Source organism: Gracilinanus agilis, chromosome 6 (assembly GCF_016433145.1).
Source record: "Gracilinanus agilis isolate LMUSP501 chromosome 6, AgileGrace, whole genome shotgun sequence".
Classification (NCBI taxonomy): Eukaryota; Metazoa; Chordata; class Mammalia; order Didelphimorphia; family Didelphidae; genus Gracilinanus; species Gracilinanus agilis.
The window spans coordinates 245,991,056-246,012,033 of NC_058135.1; the positions used below are offsets into that span (position 1 = coordinate 245,991,056).

Here is a 20,978-nt window from a genome sequence, read left to right on the forward strand (position 1 = left end):
AAGATGACTTAATTTAGACACAGATGGAAACTTGGGTCCAATTCTTTAGGTCATCCTCTCAGAATAGAAGTAAATCCTTTGATTTCTCCATTTTTCACTTTAATAACATGCACTTGAAAATCATATTTTCAATTATGGATAAAAAATTTTAGGGGTCACTTAAGGCATCTAAGCAGGCAATTACAAACCCATCAATTTTGAAATGGAGGCATGATAGGAGGAGTGACAAATAGAAATATTTTCTCTGGAATAATAAGGCTAGGAGGGTAATGTTACTCAAAGTAAGGGGAAATAATTTAACTTGGCAATAGCATTGGTATATCAGTTATCACAGAGTTAATGTCTAATATTAATATAAACAAAATGAAAGTTACTTTTCTTTTATAGAAAAGATACTTTGTGGCTTGTCTTTCCTACTATGGTTGGCACTGTTGTCATGACTCAGTTGGAAGAAGGAAATCAGGACAGTAGTACATCTAGAGTTTGGCTGGCACTTGAGTTAGAAAGCTAGATTAGACATAGGCAACATGTTTGTTCATTAAGGTTGACTTAGATTGCCTTTAGGACATGAAAGAATTAGAATAAGAAAACATTTATTAAACACACTATTTAGCAGGTGCTATGAAGTCCTAAAGATACAAATACAAAAAATCCCTGTCCATAAATAAGTTTACACACAAGGGACAAGATAAGTAATTATAGGAGAATGGTAGCCCATTGAGAAAGTAACTACTCAAGCAGATTTATTGATATGCCCCTTCCAGGAGTACTGAACTGATTAATGTAGACAATGCAAAAAGAAACTGCAGGAAATGGTAATAAATGTGGTGGCAAGGTTGATTGGTAAGGCAGCCAGGGCAGGTGATTCAACAGGACTAGAATCATGTTGTTGTTTTTTTCCCTAGTAATAGCAAAATATAATTGGTTAGGTGAATGTGCACTCACTCACCATTCAATCCATATAGTTGAGCTCTAGGGCAACAGTTCTAAAGCTAAGTGCATTAATTTCCTAAGGAACTAGAGAATTTGATTCTAGAAGTTGTCAGACACAAGGGAACACGGGATTTTTTAGGCTAGACTGGACCTGGGAAACAACAGAAACTGCAAGGAAGTACTTGGTTTTCCATCTTGACACCAATTTCAAAGGTTTGATACAGTCTTGCTTATCAAGAAATCACCTGTGGCTGGCTGATTCATATATTTATACAAAATTTTTAAAAATTCATTTTTATTGCTTATTAGTACATGAGAATAGCATGGTGTGGTGGGCTAAAATTCTAGTCATAGAGTCAGGTAGCCTGAAGTTCAAGTCCTGCCTTTGACCCAGTAGGTACATGACCAATGTATTAAGTCACTTAGCCTTTTATTACTGTTCCAGACAACTCTATAATCTCTAAATTTCAGTCAAGTTGATGATTTGCATTAGCAGAGGGAATTGCCAAACTAAGTTGCACAAATGAAATCACCAGATAAGCAAAAACAGAATCTTGTGGGAAAGTTCATCAATACATTTATTGCCCTTCTGTGTGGCATTCACTTCATAGTGGGATAAAGGAATGCAGTGGACTAGGGCTGAGGAACACTCAGTCCTTGACTGAAGGCAAGAAGGGTCTTTTACAGAACTTTAGAACTGCAAATATATGAGAAGCCTTCTTGTCTAAACTCTTCCTTCCCTGTTTTAACTGGTGCTGCAACCTTGTTCTCCATGACAGAAATTCTGATTTCTCATCTCTACTTTAATCCTTTTTATTCTTTCTAGACTTCTCCAAGTTTCAGTACTAATTTATGCCTTTACTCAGGAGTTCCATGTCAGATAGAAGTTGTAGATCATAATTTGAGATGAGCAATTAAAATATTATTCTACTTTGATAAAGGATTCAACAGAAACTGCCTGAATTAGATGCAAAGCAAGAAGAAAAAATGAGTCTTGAACAACCAATTCCTATTTTTTTATGGTTTATCTTGTTTTCCCAATATAACATAAACAATCTCCATTCAAGTTACTTACATTATTAAAAAAACTTTTTAAACTCTTCAGTATAAAATATGATGTTAAGTAGTCTGGAGTATATCTATTATTGTGTTGGTGATTCAGTGATAAAAAGGGTAATTTATAAGCAAAAGCTCTAATTTTAGAGGCATAATAAAATATTATTTTTTTCTGGGAAGTTCATGTCCTCACTTTTTAAAATTCATGAGCAATTTGGTTATTGAGAGTCTGATTAATAGTTTATAGTTGAACTTTCCACATCAAACTCTAAATAAACATTTAGAAGTTATAACAGAAGGCCAGCTCAGGTACATCCTTGGTATATGAAATAGAGATGCTATGATTACATAGTTTTCACAAGCTAGAGAAGAGGTCAAGATCTAGAGCAGGGCCAGAAATAAATTAATATGAGAGAGAAGGTAAGCCAGTATGACCAAACTCTTGCAAATTTTAATGGTTTGCCAGATGACTAAAGCACTGTATAATGATAATTCTCTAGGCTCCTGCATAGTTTTCATTAATAAAAATTGTTTTCTTAACAGTTCACCTATAATTCAAAAGACATGAACACAATGTTACTTGATATATATAAGAGAAAAAAAGGGGCAGTTTTTTATTTTCACATAATTGACGAAATGTGAAATGGATTTATTTTGCATTAACCCCGGAGGCTAGCAGTTTGTTTATTTTTAAATCAGGAAGATGGGAAGGCAGATACTACTCTTCCTGGGTCTATATTTTTGTAATGCAGTTAGCAACAATTTTCACAGGCCATCATTAGATAACTTAACTACTAGTAATTTATGTGGCCCCATGAGTTGAAGTATGGTCCTTTTCCTTAAGGAGATTAGTTATTCATCCATGAACATTTGAATAATTGCTTTTCTCTGACGCTATATGTAGTTAACCTTGATGCCTTAATATGCCCAATAATATGGAGACTTCCTCTACTAAGAACCTTGCAGAAACATAAAGTATCTGTTCCTTCATGACCTGGATGGTATTTCCCATAACTTTGAGTTCCCCCATAGTGATTCTAAAAAAAGTTGTAAAAGCCTTCTTTCCATTCTTATAATACTCATTTGTGGATACAGACCAAGATTCATACTATCTTCCCTGACTCCTATGACAGGAACTATTTTCTTTTTCTAGTCATACTATAAAAGAACTTAACCTCAGACAACTTTCTGAGACTATAAATTACAGAATAAGTTCTAATATGAATTACTAGAAGGAATTTTCTCAGTAGGAGCTTCCTATAATAATGGAATCTAACAATTAGAACTAGATATCTCCTACGACTAAAGAGAAAAGTCTTTTGACTCACTTTCTGCTTATTTAGATATGAAAGCAGGCAAGATGAACCTTCTAGTACATGAGAGCTGTCCCCAACATAGTTTGGACATTTCATAAGCAACTGGAATTATAGGGAGTCTTGAAAAGCTGCCAGAGTAGAACTAAAACAATCTTGGTGGTTGATCATCCCAGCCTGGTTCAAAGTTTGCAGATGTGGGGAATTTGCTGCTCACATCACCAGGTGAGGTGATTGTGAAGAGTGGATGATGAAAACAACCATAAAACACTCTACAGATAGTAAAAGTAAGCTCAATATAATGCTTATGGGACTTCCTCTGTCCATTTATAAGCTGGTTTATGAGTGTAATACTCTGTAAGTTATTTTCTCCTAGGTATATGATGCTTGGTAGATGCTACCAAGATTAACTTGTGGACTCAAGATTTTCTTGATATCAGTTTATTTATATTTAAAGAGAAGTATCACTAGAATACCAAGTAATGATGAGCTAGGACTAGGATGTCCATAGACCCCAAAAATATATATAAGTTGAGATATACATTGATAGAGAGAGCTAGTGAAATAAGATTATTATCTGATTATAATTTAAATCACCATGAAGTAGATTGTGGTATTTGTGACATGGAGCGCATTTTCTAAGAAGCTCCTCTTTAAATCTAATGATGATACGCAGTTTCTCTCTCTTTATCTCTCTCTCTCAGCTACATAGTTGATGGGTCTGAAAAATAACTGGACAGGAAGTCAGTTTTTACCTTAAGCAGCCAACCCACCATGACCTAATGTCCTCAGAACCAACTGGGAATCATTGGAGTTTATTGAGATGGTATAGTAAGAACTTTAGGAAAGTCACTGACATCTGGGTAGAGAAAAGACTAGAATGGAAAATAATATGCAACAGAGAGAATAATTAAGAAATGATTACTACAATCCAGAGGAGAGGTGATGAAGACTTGGACTAGAGTTGTGACTGTTTGTGGAGTCCAATATAATAAATCTTATAAAATCACAATATTTGGGAACTGGTTGGCTTATGGTGAATGAGAGTGTGTGAAGGAGAGGGAGTGGCTCTGCTCTTGGGAAAGAAAAAATAAATATGGTTCTTTTACTGTTGCCTTTTGTTTTGTTTTAAATAGCACACCTCCCTCTATTGCCACAAGATAAAGTTCCTGCCATTAGTTGCGGTAGATAGGAGAGAAGTTCAGTTTCCTCAAATGAATGCTGACTGTCAGCACCATGGCCAGTGCCATCCAACTTGGAGAGTTTTAGCTGCTGATTCCAGGTTTCATTATGAATTATAGATCAACTTTCCACTATTATTATTATTGTGTTGCTGTTGTTGCTCCTAGATATGTCATTTCATCAGTATATGGTATGGTGCTCCTAATAAAGACCTTTGTCTTCTAAGACATAATGACACCTTATCAGTCTTAAGTCTTAAACTATTGCCTAAAATCCTGAGTGGTTAAATGACTTACATGACAAATATGTTGAGGAGAGGAATTAAACGCAAGTTTTCCTTACCTCAAAACCACTCAATGACATTTTTAAAAATTAAAAAAAAAGATCCATATAACTTAATTACAATCCAAATATAAAGATGTAGTTTGAGGGAAGAAAAAACATTCTTAGATTTTAACTACTTCAGTTTTCTATAGGCAAGAGACAACAAAGGTAGAATAAACAGAATAAGGTGGAGATGAGGGTGAATAGAATTGAGACCAGAAAGTTTCTTTCTTAAGGTATCTCTTCAGTCATTTACCAATCTTTGTGAAAATCTGCATTGTTTTTTGTCATCCTAGCACTAATGGTGGAAACCCTAAAATTCTCTTCTGAATAGGATGGAAAGATATTCTGCCGACGGACTGCTTGTGATTGTCAGAATCCAAGTGTTGATCTCTTCTGCTGTCCAGAATGTGACACTAGAGTCACCAGCCAGTGTTTAGACCAAAATGGACACAAACTCTATCGAAGTGGAGACAACTGGACATATAGCTGTCAACAGTGCCGCTGCCTGGTATGGAAATTGACAGTTCATATTTCTACACAGTGAGAAAGCCTTTTATAGACAATGCATAACTAAGTCAAATCCCAGGACAAGGAAAAGATTTCAATGGATCATAAGGCTCAATGTAATTTATAGGTAGCAAAAATCACTTCCTCCCTGGGATTTATTATAAGAGGCTTTTATTTTCTATAGTGATGTTACAATTCTGATACTAAGCCTGGTTAGTATCAGATTTGATTCAAAAGGGTAGTGAGGAATAGGAAAATCATTCATGGCAATCAAATGCCTTAAAGACAACATACATGGAATTCATGGGATCATCAGAGTCAGCAAAATCAGAAGAAAATGCTTATGATATGGGCAGCTTAATATATGAATGGCACACAGAATATGATATATAACATAACACTCTTGGGGAACAATAAAGGATAGAAGAACATGTACATCAGGGTTTTATTAATTAGTTACTTTATGGCTATTATTTTTCTAAGCACAATCCTTTAATTCTTAATTCTAATGAACCTATGTCTTGAAAGACACTAATTAATCCCTTCAGTTAAATAGATTGTAGCCCTCATGTGGTTTTCCAGAGTAACTCTAACATATATTTATCACTTTATAGCCTATTTGAATGATGAGCCTCCACAAATTTCACTATCCTGATACTCAGACAACACAACTTGAAAAATTCTTTGTCTTTCTCTGCCTTCCTTTATCAATATGTATGCCCATTCCTTAAAATAAGTCAATCCTGAAATATCCACCATACTTCTGAGTAAATTTCCAATCATAATGATAAAAAATAAGAATATCATTTCCCTTCCAATAATAAGAAATGAGACCAAAGGTAGAATCAATTTGTTTCTCCTGGTCCATAATTGCAGCCATTTGATTTTCTTAGGTCTTGACAGAGCTTGATTTTCACTAACAAAACCTTTGAGAAGTTGGAGTCACCTCTTTACTCTAATAAGACTTTGGTGGAACCTTAAAAAGAATTCTATTAGTTTTTGGCCTGAAATTTCTTTCATTCAAGTCACCTAATTCATTTTAGGAATAAATAAGGTTCTTGTGGACAGGAGTTATTTTTCATTTGATTTTATGTCTGTATCAATAGTAGAATATCTTGCCCATTACAAGTGCTTAACAGATGCTTATCAGATCATACTGGACTTGGAAAATAGAATAAACAATACACTTTTAGGAAACTGATTTTGGTAAATACCATTTTACTTATAACTTGTAGAAATAGATCAGATATCTTCTTATTCTTGAATTCATGAAATTTCTGAGTAAAATAATTATAATATTTAAGATAAACATCCCAAGTCCTTTATTTTTCTAAATTGTCATAATTTCCTTGACTTCCAGTTTCCCAGAATTACTTTTGCTAATAATTGGAACATAACACCGTTCCTTGAGGATCAGAGTTTGTCTTTAATAGGAACTTAGCTATAACATAATTAAAATGAAACCATATTTATAAAAGCGATCTGAAATATGTAGAACACCATATTACATGAGAAGAATTTTTCTTATTATGTAGTAGTAGGGAAGGACAATGTCACTGAGGATTTTTGTGTTTACTTTTATTGAAATCCTTTTTTTTCATCACTTTCATTTCCAAATACACAAAAATTTGAAATCTTTAAAACTTAAAACTATAAAAAACTTTTAGAATGTCCTCTTATTTCCCAACTCTTCCCTACTCAGAACACCATAAACTTTTACCTAAAATAAATAACTAGTTGAGAAACAAAGAGAGGGAAATAGGAACTTCAACAGAAACAATCCAAATGCCTACTAACTATGACACAATATGTAATACTCATAGCTGTCCTTCTCTACAAAGAAGGGAAGGAATTAGTTTCTTATTCCCACCAACATGGTCACTTTAATTATATAATGATTATTTACTGCTATTTTCTTTCCATTTATATTGTTATAGTTAATGGGCATATTTTTTTAATAATTTTTTTAACCCTTGTACTTCGGTGTATTGTCTCATAGGTGGAAGAGTGGTAAGGGTGGGCAATGGGGGTCAAGTGACTTGCCCAGGGTCACACAGCTGGGAAGTGGCTGAGGCCGGGTTTGAACCTAGGACCTCCTGTCTCTAGGCCTGACTCTTACTCCACTGAGCTACCCAGCTCAATAATGGACATATTTTTGCCTGCTTTTACTTTTCATCTTCTATCAGTTGTGAATCTTCCCATGATTCCCTAAATTCATCACTTCGCCTCCCTAAACCTCAGACACTTCATCTATACAATGAGGATAATATTAATAGCCTGCCTTACAGCATTGTTGTCAAGGTCCAAAGAGATTTCATATATAAATGAAATTACCTATATACACAATATGTATTTTAGAGTGCTCTTCAAAGTTGAAGTGTTAAATACATGTTAGCTAGTTACATGCATGTTAAATATGATTATTTTACTTGTCTTCAATAATATTAGTCAAAAATTGGTATTTCTCTTCCCATTCCAGCCGTTAGTAGAAAAAATGAGTTAGACTCAAGGATTTTATTTCTCCCTCTATAGGAAGGAGAGGTGGACTGTTGGCCACTCACTTGTCCCAACCTGAGCTGTGAGTACACGGCAATCTCTGAAGGTGAATGCTGCCCTCGCTGTGTCAGTGACCCCTGCCTGGCAGATAACATCGCCTATGACATCAGAAAAACCTGTCTGGATAGCTATGGTGTGACACGACTTAGTGGTGCTATCTGGACCATGGCTGGATCTCCATGCACGACCTGTAAATGCAAGGTAATACTTAATGCATACTCATGGAAATAAATCTTCATGTCATAGGCAATTTTCTATGGAAAACATTTACACTGGACCATATCCAAAAGTTTCTATATGGCTTCATGAGATGTGGTATAGATTATTGGTTTAAACCGGACACTTGAATTTTTCTTTCTTTTTTTCTCTCTTTCCTTCCTCCCTACCCCTCCCCTCCCTCTCTCTCTCCTTTCTCTGTCTCTGTCTGTCTCTCTGTCACACACACACGCACACATACAGCAAAGTTATAATGAATAAATATGAAATTAGTATAGTGAATGAATATGCTCCTGTCTTGAAGCAGAGCATTATAAAAGCGTATGTTAATCTTACTTATGCTTATTTGTGCTTCTTTGACCTGTACAGAAAAAAGTGTGTCCCCTTTGATCATGGGAAGTTTTGAAAGCACTTCAAGAAACTGCCAAAATTATATAAAATGCTGTATGAAGTGGATACTTTGCTTCAACTTCATTTCAAGAGATCTACAATCATTGCTCATAGGCTCTAATTCAATGATTACTTTTCATATTCCTTTTCCTAGTATTCCCTTCAGGCATCCCCATGTATTTTTTTTTAATATTGACTTCTTATTCTCCATCCTCTAATCAAATCCTATGTATTTTCTCCTCATATTGTGAGAAATATACTACATAATTTTGAGCGGGTTTTTAGGTTGCTGATTGTAATATTGGAATTTTAAAACAAATGTTAGTAGCCACCCAAGCCAACAATTAGCCTCAACTACATTATTATCAGGGTGACGCTTTGCAACAAAGACCTTGTTTTAGCTTCCCATGGTTAAATTAACATGCTGCCTACTTGGCTAGAGTAGATTCTATTTCTGATTCAGGTCTCACGGGAATTATCCCAACAGTATCCTTTTATATCTGAAACAATTCCCAATGGCATCTTTTTCTATATTTAATTTTAGATCTGAAAAGAATAGAGTAAAAGAGGAGTCTATATCCAAACCTCTTATATTGATGGTATATGCTAAGCTTTTCTAAAATGAGTGTCCAGGGGCACCTTTGACCTCAGAGTTTACTGGAATTCAGATAGAGGTACCAAACTCTGTCTATAACTCTTATGAGGTCAGAGTATAAAATTATTAATGAAGATGATATAAAGCATGACTGATTTTAAATAAAATTAAGAGAAGTGGAACGTCCAAATGATTATTGCCTCTTCCAAAAAGCAATATTCCTGTGCTACTGCAAATGTTCTCAGGATTTTCAGAGTTCCTTTCTGGGAACTGTTTTTAGGGCCCCAGGCTAGATGATATCTAAAGATTTTCCCAACTCTAAATCCTGTGTTCTGAATAGTGTCAATGACATTGGAATAAATGAAATTACCTTTAAGGGGCCAGCACTTTTTTGTATTAATAACCTTTAAAAGTACTAAAATTAAATTCCATTTTTAAAGGAAATGACCCACCCCATTCATTACTTCCCATTTAGTTCCTCCTTTAGTTGGTTTATCAATTACCATTTTAGAGATATATATATTTACACACACGTACACAAATATACAAGTGTATATAGGTAATGCAAGGGACTGATATGTACTAAGTGCCTGGCAAGCCTAAATTTTGCCTCTTTGTTTTATAGAATGGAAATGTCTGCTGTTCTGTGGATTTAGAATGTCTTCACAATAATTGAAGTATACAGCATGGACTCATCAGGGTGAAGAGAACAACGGACACAGTGATCATTCAAAATGATGAAGTTGGTGTTTTATACCACAGACAATTACCAAAGGCTCCATTCAAATGAAGATATTTGGGAGCTGCCTTTTGGGACCTACCACTATGCTCATTCTTGCTAACCTAGTCTAGGTGACTTGCAGTCCAACACATATAAGTCTATGTTTAAAAAAAAAAAGTCTCCCGTGTTGTAAATCACCTCTCTCCCCTATCAGGTCATTTGAAAACACATGGAAATGATCTCATGGTAAACTTGGCTGTGTTTTTGGTTTATTTTGTTTATTGTCATGAGAGAAACTCACCCCCCTTTTAAATTCTGGAGCTAGAGTCTAGATTCTACCAATAAAGCTTCCTGGTGTGAATTTTGTCCCATACAATGCATCCTTAGTTCTGAGGTTCTCGTCAGATGTATTAATATAACTATGTATGTTTGTATAGCGTCTTGAGCTGTTCACCTTCATTATAAGTATTGGGTTTTTAAAACACTCCAAAACTTATTGAACAAATATAGGCTCTAGTCTAGTCAATCCACATGGAATTGGGTGATGTGGGTGGGGAAGGCAGAAGTAGCAGAAAGACCAGAAACTTTAAGTGATGAACAGGACATTCCCCATAAAGGACAGCTACACTTCATTATCCAAATGATCTACAGACTCCTTAATCTAGGTGTTCCCTCTAATAAAGCAGCTTGCAAATCACTGCCTGCCTTCCATCCTATGCAATTAATTCTTTAGCTCTGGAACCTGAGGAAATATGGAACTACCACAAAACAGACCCAATAACCCACAAAATAATGGTACATAAATGAAGGCACCGAGACAAAGATACACAATTCTGGAACTCTATTTTGTTGCTGTTGTTTTTCCCTACCTGGGACAGTGAATATGACTACTGTGAGGAACTCTGGATATGGAAATTCTCTCTGCACAGAAAGATAAACAATGCTCTATAAGATATAATGTGTGTCATGGACCTCGATGGCATTATGGCAAAGCTTGTGAACTCCGCAGAAATATTTTTAAATATCTAAAACAATTTAAATAGAATTGTGAAGGAAACCAAAAATATTGAAATAACTAACAAAATATTTTAAAAACCAAAATCACAGAAAACCCCTGAAATCTATCCACACTGCCATTACAGAGTTTATCAATCAGAATACAGACATGATTTGAGAAGGTTGCCCAAAGGCACTGAGAAATCAGATCACTTTGCCCCTGGACTCTTGGTCCAACAAACCAATGTGGAATGGAGGTAGGCTTTGAATCCAAGTCTTCCTGGTTCCAATACTAGCTTCCTAAGTGGTAAACCATACTGACTTTCCTGAAACTATAACTCAATAAATAACTTTTTTATCTATTATTATCTTATTCAGTCTTCACAATGACCCTGTTAGATAAGAAGGGCACATTATTCTCATTTTAAAGATGAGGAAACTGAAATACAGGGAGGAGAGATAAACTGATCTGATGAGCTACAGTCAAACACTGACCACAGCCAACTGATGATAAAAGATATGAGTGGAATCCTACCCTACAGCCTATGTTATACTGCCTCTCAATAAAAAAAATCAGAAACCTCCAAGAACAGCCCTACTGCTGATATTTTTGCTATAGTGGAGGTTTCTATTTGATTAGTTTCCACAATGGAAGTAATTGAATTTTGACCATAGATTCAAAAAAGGTGCAAATGATTTTGTATTTTAGTCAATAAGTCTAATTTGTGTTAAGAGTTTCAAGTAAATAACACCTCAAAGGTTAGTCATATTTAATGTTTTACTTTCCATTAAGTGTAAGTATTCATAAACCAATTGGGTTGATTTCTGTAAAACTCTCTGGACATTAAGAAAGACGTCATTTATTAATTCAGTCTTGCACAAAATGCTATCCGAAAACCTAAATCTGAACTGAAGCAGTAATTAAAATTTGTAAGCTTCTATTGCAGTGATTTCCTGGGGTTTTTTCAATGGAGATATGACTACTAAAGTTCTTAGGAGTTGATAGCATTGAAACCAGCTCCATCCTGGGCAGGATATCAAACAAAGTTTCAGTGACATATTTGACATCTACTGCTGGGCTCTGGCACAATTAAACATACATCTCCTTCATGTTCATGTTCTAGGGGAAACACAGACTGAGGAGGCTAGATTATTCCTGAAATAATCCAGTTCCTACATTTTAAAAATAGTTAACATTTCCATAGGGCTTTAAGGTTGAAAAAGAATATGAAGTCAATGAAAGGATTCAGCAAATCACCCAGAGCCACTCAGTAAATGTCCAAATTAGAATTTGAACTCAAATATCTGAGCACCACGTTCTGTTTATTTCTCCACTTTTGTTACTATCTTGTTCAGTTGTATCTGACTCTCCGTGGACCGTAGCTATCCATAGGTTTGGGTTTTTTATTGTTTTTTAACAAGGATAATAGAAAGTTTGGCATTTTCTTCCTTAGTGAATCCTTTTGTCAGGAAATCAGAAATTATGTGTCTTTCCTAAGGTCACAGAGCCAGGAACTGAGGCTAGATCTGGACTCGGTCTTCCTGGGTTTAGACCGGGTGCTCTTGACCACAGCCCTCACTGCTTAGAATTTAGTAGCACTTAGCTCATGTAACTTGAAATATCTGAAAGAATAAGGTGTAATTTCATTGAAAAAAATATGAAACCTGTGAGACTGCTAGGTGGCTATATGTACTGATTAAACTTGTGTTGTCTACTTTAGATCCTGGCCACTCACATCACTTTTTAAGTATTTAAATCCTAATTTATATATAAATGTAATTTATATACATATGTATAGATGCATATATAGTACATGGTTATATACTATATGTATATATATGTAAACTATATATAATATATATCATCCAATGTCGTCACCAATTATTGCTACTCTAAAATACCCATATTTTATAAAGGAACCCATAAATATTTAATGTATCAAATTATAAGCATGAGTTCAAGTCCTGATGCTAATGTATATTAAGCACTCTCTGAGTCTCAATTTTCTCTCTGGGATCTCCTTCGGACTCTAGAATTATGATTGTATGATAATTGGTTTAGGAAGTTATAAATACCCTCCAGTGATGTAGATTGATTTACAATTCAGTTCTACATTGTGTTAGAGAGTTGCATTTAGCTCTAAGAAGGTAAGTGATTTGCCCATGGTCACACACAGCTAATATATATATATATATATAGTATGTGTGTGTGTGTATATATATATACATATATATATATAGTATGTGTGTGTATATATATGTATATATATATGTATATAATATACATAATCAGGTCAACTTGAACCAAAGTGAAGAAGACTTTGATTAAGGAAGATGCCAAAGCAGAAACCCTATCCATTATGCCATATTGCTTCTCAATGAAATGACTGTCATATAATAGCAAAAGTGAACCAACCAGATATTGATAATAAGGTAATTATAGCCTATGATAAACTAGGACTACAATAAAATAGTTGCACTTAAAATTTAGCCAGAACCTACCAATAAAAAATTCAACCTGGGCATTTTAGTAGTCATGAGATTAGAGATATCACCTTTTTTTGATAAAAGTAACAATTATTAAATACAAGATTTCCTCCAAATGAATTTTAATAATTTCAATAATTATGATTTTCATAAGAGGAAAGATCAATTGATAACTCATAGCAGAGGCATATTAATTGCTCTCCTCATAGCCCGAAAAGCCAGTGTTCATCTGTAGGTACCTAAATGTTAGAAGACTGCTAACTAATTCACAGAATAAGGCCTGACTGATGCAAAGATCAATGAGAAATCAGTGAGAGATCATCTGATCCAATCATTTTATAAATGAGCCAATTGGGACCCAGTGATAGGAAAAGACTTGCAGGAGAGCACATAGCAAACTGGGACTAGAATCCGGATCTTCTGATTTTGAAGATGATATTTTTGTTACACCACAATTAATGAATCAGACAATTTCTCTGAATCTAACTTTAGAGTCAGCTTAGTTTACTCCTACTAAAAGAATGGTGCTTATAATCTGTAAGTATCTATTAACATGAAAGTAGTGGGTTATCCAGTTCTTTTCTGATGCTTATTTAAATGAGATATAAAAATGGATAACATATCCCCAATTTAAAGCCCTTTTAGTGTAACAGTAATTATTTTTCAAGAAAACCTCAAAGTATCAAGGAATAATTTTACTCTCTCACATTTTGTAGGCAAAAAAATACATATATTTTCAAAGCACAAACCCTCATTTTTTACCTCATATGTATCTCCTTATTCAGTTTTTTTGATAATTTATCAGTTAGTATTAGAGATCACTCACTCTCCAGTATTTAGAAATCATTTTATATGGCATATTATAGACTTCTTATTCCTGTTTTTTTCAATCATTTCTTTTTCTTTTAAAACTTTTTTATTGTTCTTGTGATTTTGCTGGTGTAGACGACTTCCAATAAGAACTCCCTCTACCAATGTATATTGGCACTTTCTCTGTGAGACATATATCTTCTTGGATGCTGGTAGACTGAGAGATTAATGGTGGTGACAAAAGGCATAGTCAACACATGATAAATATAGGATTTAAATCCAATCTACCTGAATCTTGATCCAGTCTTCTATCCATTATACTATTATGTCTCCTCTTATTTCTGCCAGTTTCTAAGTACCCACATAATGTGCCATAAGATGTCTGGGAGACAAATGCAATAAAAGCCTTGTCAAATCTGGAAATAAAATACATATCTGAAACAATGAGAGAATGATGAAGTATTAGAAGTTTTAGCCTCCACATTAGGTAAAGAAAGACCACTAGCTAAAGCGACTTGCCGAATTTCAGAATGTGAATAAATAGTTTTCCTGGCAGAGGTGGAGGCCTCAATCTCGATGGAGTTTCACAGATGATCCCCAAGAGGTGCTGAGGCTGAGAAACTAACTGCTCAATGGGCACCATCATGAAGAACCTCCAGGAACTAAGCCATGCTGGTCCTCAGATCACAGGCTCGAGTCCTTCCTCTGGACCCATTTGAGCTTTTGCTGCTAATTGGGACTTGCCAGAGTTAATGCTTGGGTTGGTCTATTCTGCAAAAACCAAATGCAGACTCTGGGCTATGATGAGTGAGCACAGTGGGATTTTAGGAGAGATCAACCAAGCATTCCACAAGCACTTATTAATCACCTCTTATGTTCCAAGCTCTGTGCTAGGTACGTGAAAACAAAAACGGAATAGTCTCTACCTTCAAAGAGTTTACCTTCTACAATACAAACAGAACGTATATTTATAAATACATTCGAAATGAATGCAATGTAACTTTTTGTGGTCAAAAACTTCATGTAGAAGTTGGTCATTGTACTGACCTTTGAAATCAGTAAGGATTCTAAGAGGTGGACTTAAGGAATGAACATAATCCAAGGATGTGGGATGGCCAGTGCAAAGGCACGGAAATGGGATTCCTGATGTCTTGGTTTATGTGTGGGGCAGAAAGGTTAATTTGGCTGGAGCATATGAAATGCATTTATTTATTTATTTTAGAAACTGACTTGTCTTCCAAAGAAGGAAGATTTCAAATAGATGTCAAATTGGAGGAGTGGACACTCTTTAGAGTAAAATAAGGATTTTTTTGTTCGATTCAACTGTCAAGCAAATTCCAGACTGTTGGAGGTGGCTCCCCATGGTGGTATGCATTATAGCTGATGTGTCTCTTCCTGGGAGAATTTCTCAACATAAAGTGTTTAACTTAATTAGCAGTCACTTTCCAATCTCATTATCATTTCTTTAAAAAGGAATAACTTATTACAAGAAGCACAGGCCTGTTTCAAGAGCTGAGCAGTAGAATGCCAAGCCAAGATCCATAAATGGCAGCAGAATAAATTTGAACTGTGATGATTCAGGAGTTATGTGAGAAACCTCATCCAGCAAAAGTGCTAATCTTTCATAAGGACATTTAACTAGCGACAATTATACATTTTTGTGACATTTAAAATTATTATTAGGATGAAAAATTACTGAGGATAAGGCTGGTGTTGGATGAGGGAGCATTTCTTTTCAAGACTTGGATGCTGAACGTAGTAAACAGTCTATAAATGTGTGTTAAAAGTTGAGCTGATATGAATTTACTTGAAATTAATGATAATTATTGCAATTACAAAAATGGTGTTTAGGTAGAGCTCAAAGGTTTTCAAGGAAATTACGTATGTTATATCACTTCTGACCTACAAAAATCCCTTGAGGAAAGTGCTACTGATCTTCCTGGCCTCATTTTATAGATTAAAGACAATTGTGATTTAAAGCAGTTACTCGATTTTCCCTGGAAGACATAAACCAATATTATCTGATGTAAAATTTGAACCTGTCTTTTTTTAAAACAAAATTCACTACTCCAGCCGCTACCAAATTAACCTTCTTCAAAAGGAAGGATATCCAAATCCTACAGAAACTGAACAGGAATAAAAAAATGGAAGACTTCAGAAAGAGAAACAAAGAAACTAGAAATCCTAAATGTCATTGTTATTAGTGTGCTTTCTCTCCCTTTCAATCTCTTTCTCTTTCTGTCTCCCTTTCTCTCTGCCAGGCTTTGACCCTCAGGGTTCTAGAGTGCCTTAAGGGGGTCAGGGACATTTTCTATTTGTTCCAGTTCCCATTTTTAGGGGACCAGTGACTTAATACCTTGGTCACATTTGACCACTTGATATCATATGATTTTTATTTCATAAATATAACAAGAACAAATATACAAATATTTCCCTCAGTGCCACAAGAAACATACCCTGACATACTTCTCAAAAGCAACTCCATTTCTGGGGAAATAGCTTCAAAACGCAATTACCTTCCTTTATTTCAATGGTCCCACCAAACTTGTGTCTAGATGCAGCACTGGCTCAAGAGATTGCAGATTTATATACTGCTCTTGTCACAGAATGAAAAGATGATCACAAGGGATACTTGTGATCCCAGTATAAGGCTGTTTTTTCTGTTGTTCACTCTACATCACTGTACCACAAACTAGAAAGAATGCCTAAAAAAGGCCAAAGACCCAGGCCCCTATCTTAGGGGCTATTTGCCTTCAGAGGAGGGGGGAAGGTCCCCCAGGTCACCCCCACTTAGCCCAAGGTCTCAGAAGATTTTGAGCCATCATGACACTAAAGCACATGCACTCTTAATGTACAACTAATGATTATCTTTTCACTTTGTGAGAGAAGCTAGCTATCAACGTGCTATCCTTTGGCCCATTAGCAGAACCATTTGAGGGTGAAACAGAGAAATTAAGGGGATTCCTACTATAAAAAATGCTCTTTTACTTACAATCATGCCCTTATTGATTAGTTGGTATCTTGAAAAGACTTATAAAGAAGAGGATCTAGTGGATTAAGTACTATGAGTTTCAAGACACAGAATGTTTTCTGCATTATCAATCTCAAAGAGAGAAACGTGAATGATGTGACATCTATTGATTATCGGTTTTGTTGGAACTCCAACACATGCAGTTGGGATAAATGTGAAATTATCTTGTCTCCTGAGATGTACTTCTTGGTCATTAGAATGCATTTAAATGTTGAGGGTGGTTAACCTGCGATCTTAGCAGTGTGAGGAGTTCCCAGTGTGAAATTTTCTTCCTCCCATAGAGATAAGTAATTTATATGGAACTAGACATTTTAAAGAGCCCAAAGGGCTCAGTAGGACATGTGTAATTCCTGCTATTGAGGGAGGCAAGAAATTGAATTCAGAGTTTGGAAAATTAAACATTCGTGGCTAGAGTTGATTGGGTGGGCATAATATTCTGTCACTAATAGACTGAGCCCTCAAGAGCAGAGGGGGTGCCAAGCTGCCAAAGGTTGGGGGAACCTGCCCAGGTCAGAAAAAAATGGAGTAAGTTAAAGCTTCCATACTGATCAGTATTGAGATCTGACCTATCACTTCCAATCTGGGAGAGAAGGAAAACACTTCCATGGACTGGTTTGGGGCATTTCAAAGAGTCCATGTCTGCTGTTAGGACTAACCAATTCTCAATTACTTGGTTCTGGGCTCAAACCATCTGCACTTTGCTCACATCTGGACAAGTCTCAGTCTTCACCCCCACTGATCTCTGTTCATGTCCATCCTTCAAGTGAGAGCTGCAAGCTATTCATGGAATGGTTCAGAATGGGGCTGAATTCTTTTTGTCTGCCCGTCTTCATCATTTCAGTTCACCTGGGAAAATCCCTTTCAAAACATCTAGACAGAACTCCAAAAACCTTATAATACCTAGAGCAGCCTGTGCCCTCCCTAGACTTTGGGTTTTCCCTTATCTCCCTTGTTTGTTCTTGAGAAACAGTTATATAAAGTAAAAAATGAATCACTCCCTATTTGTAATGTTTTCATGGAAAAACTTCCTCAAATAAATATTGGACTAGATGGCCATTGAGATTCTGTCAAACTCAGAGATTCAGAAATTATGTAATAATAACAAATAAATAGATAATAAAGTAATAATTACACTATAGGTAGCCTTTATATAGCACTTTAGGGGTTGCAATGTGCTTCATGAATATTGCCATGTCTTATCTCCACAAGAATCTTGTGAAGTGCATATTATTATCCAGGTTTTACAAATGAGGGAACTGAAGCAAGAAAAGCTCATGTGTGTGAGGCAGCTAGTAAGATTCTGGAACTTGGGTCTAACTGACTAGAGGTCCATCACTATTCATTGGGCAACCAATCTGCCTATTATATTCATTCTGATCAGTCCCTAGAAGGAAATAGTTATTCATTCACCTACATATTGAATACTTAGAGATAGTTCAATCACAATGTGGTTCACTATGGGTTTGCCTTTTTAGATCCTTTGCAGAGAGATCATGAAATTGGCATGAATTATATATTCTCTTCCTGGAAAAGCTGGATTTGAATGAAATAGAAAACCATTAGAAATGTTTGCAGTCTGTGCATATGATGAATGGTAATGCAGCATTAAAAAGACTGCACTAAAGGAATGTAATTGGAGAACTTAGTCCAATGGAATGTCTGATTAAACTTAGTTAAAAGATTTTGTGACGGACTTCCTGGTTAAGATGGCAGCAGAATAAAAAGCAACTGCTTAGCCTCTCCTAACTGAAACATACAGGACTCCTCAAGAGGACATAAAAACAAATCCAGACAAAGGAAGGGACCCCACAACAGGGCGCAGCATTGGAGGTATGTGGAATCTGAGCATTTCCATGCTATAAAGGAGTGAAACAGCTCTCACTAAAACGAGAGCTAAGCAACCCCCTCCCCCACCCAACACCACCTACAGTGCCAAAGCCAGTGCACAAGAGTTAGAGCAAGTTTGGGGCATGGATTAAATCCTTGGCAGCTACCTGGGGTCACCAGGGCCTGCTCCTGAGAGCAGCAAGACTTAAGACCACAAGAGGCTAAAGAACGCACGTGGACTCTGAACACAGACACTGAGCCCAAGCACAAGTGTGGACGCAGACTCAAGCGCAGACACTGATCCTGAGCACAGGTGCAGACCTTGAGTGGGAACCCAGTGCAGAGGGGTACACAACTGTGGAAGCACCACCCTGAGACTGTTAAAGGAGCCTCGGGCAGAGGATCAAGCAAGGGGACCACCAGGAGGCTTGACCCTGAGAACAACTAGACCTGACACCTCAGGAGCCTAAAGAGCACCAACAGACCCTGAGTGTGCGGATAAACCTGAGAGAGTGCAGGGCTAACAACAATGGCAAGCCAGAGACAAGAACCCCAAAAGAGAAAGATTATCAAGAAAAAATATGTAACACTTGACAGCTTTTACACAGAGAAAATCCAGACAACAGAGCAAACAGCAGAGGAGAACAAATAAGTAATCATATCCAAACCTTCCCAAAATAAGGAAAACTGGCCACAAGCTATTGAAGAGTTCAAAACTGAGATGATGAGAAAGATGGAAGAGATTTGGTGAGAGAAGTGGGAAATAGCTCAAAAGGAAATTAACAGGTTAGAAGACAGAAACTCCCAATTGGAGAAAGATGCCCAAAGATTAAATGAAATGGTAAGCAAATTGGAAACCAAAATCTGGCAAGAAAATGACAGTTTAAAAGGCAGAATTTCACAATTGGAAAGTGAGGCAAGTAAATTGAAGACCAGAAATGACCAGATTGAAAAGGAAAACCAAAAGATTATAGCCAAAAACCAGTACCTAAAGGCTAGAATTGAGCAATTAGAAGCTAATGATCTCTCAAGACAGCAAGAACAAATAAAACAAAGTCAAAAGACTGATAAAATAGAAGGAAACATGAAATATCTCAATGAGAAAGTGACAGACCAAGAAAACAGGGCTAGAAGAGACAATCTGAGAATCATTGGCCTTCCTGAAAAAGCAGAAATTAATAGAAATTTGGACTCCATACTACAGGAAATTATTCAGCAAAATTGCCCTGAAGTTCTACAACAAGAGGTCAATATAGACATTGAAAGGATCCATAGATCACCCTCTACACTAGACCTAGAAAAGACAACACCTAGGAATATAATAGCCAAATTCAAGAGCTTCCAAGTAAAAGAAAAAAATTTTACAAGAAGCCAGAAAGAAACAATTTAGATATCAAGGAGCAACAATCAGGATTCACACAGGATCTGGCAGCCTCCACACTAAAAGACCTCAAGGCTTGGAATATGATATTCAGAAAGGCAAGAGAACTGGATCTACAACCAAGGATCACCTACCCATCAAAACTGATTATATTCTTCCAGGGGAAAGTTTGGGCATTCAACAAGATAGTAGATTTTCAAGCATTTGCACAGAAAAGACCAGGACTAAATGGAAAGTTCGGTATTCAAGCACAAAAATCAAGAGAAACATGAAAAGGTAAATAAGAAACAGAGGGGAAAGAAAGAAAACTTGTCCTTTTTAAATTTGCCTATTTAAGGGCTTCAATATGATCTAATTATTGGTAGTACCATGTGGAGAAATGTTATGTATAATTCTCTGTAAGGAACTCTATTCACTAATATAGTATTCATTATTATAGTAATTAGAATTATTCATAGGGAGAGGTTGGAATACTAAATGGTCTAAGATGATATGGGGATGGGAAAGAGGGAGGTGAATAGTAGAGGACACCAAGAGAAACTTGAATGAATAAGAAAAATAGGATATTCTATTACACACTAAGAGGGCATGGGAAGGGGACCAGATGAATATTATTATAAGAAGGAGAGGAAGAGAGCATTAAGAGGTAA

The 20,978-nt window shown here is 36.0% G+C and overlaps 1 protein-coding gene across 1 annotated transcript in view; it reads left to right on the forward strand.

The window, feature by feature from the left end:
* NELL1 (neural EGFL like 1) overlaps positions 1-9,751 on the forward strand; it is an 883,145-nt gene extending 873,394 nt beyond the window's left edge. The window contains exons 18-20 of the mRNA XM_044681836.1: positions 5,143-5,319; positions 7,851-8,075; positions 9,701-9,751. Coding sequence (XP_044537771.1) covers positions 5,143-5,319; positions 7,851-8,075; positions 9,701-9,751 — 453 coding nt within the window. The remainder of the gene's footprint in view (positions 1-5,142; positions 5,320-7,850; positions 8,076-9,700) is intronic.
* Positions 9,752-20,978: the final 11,227 nt, after the last annotated feature.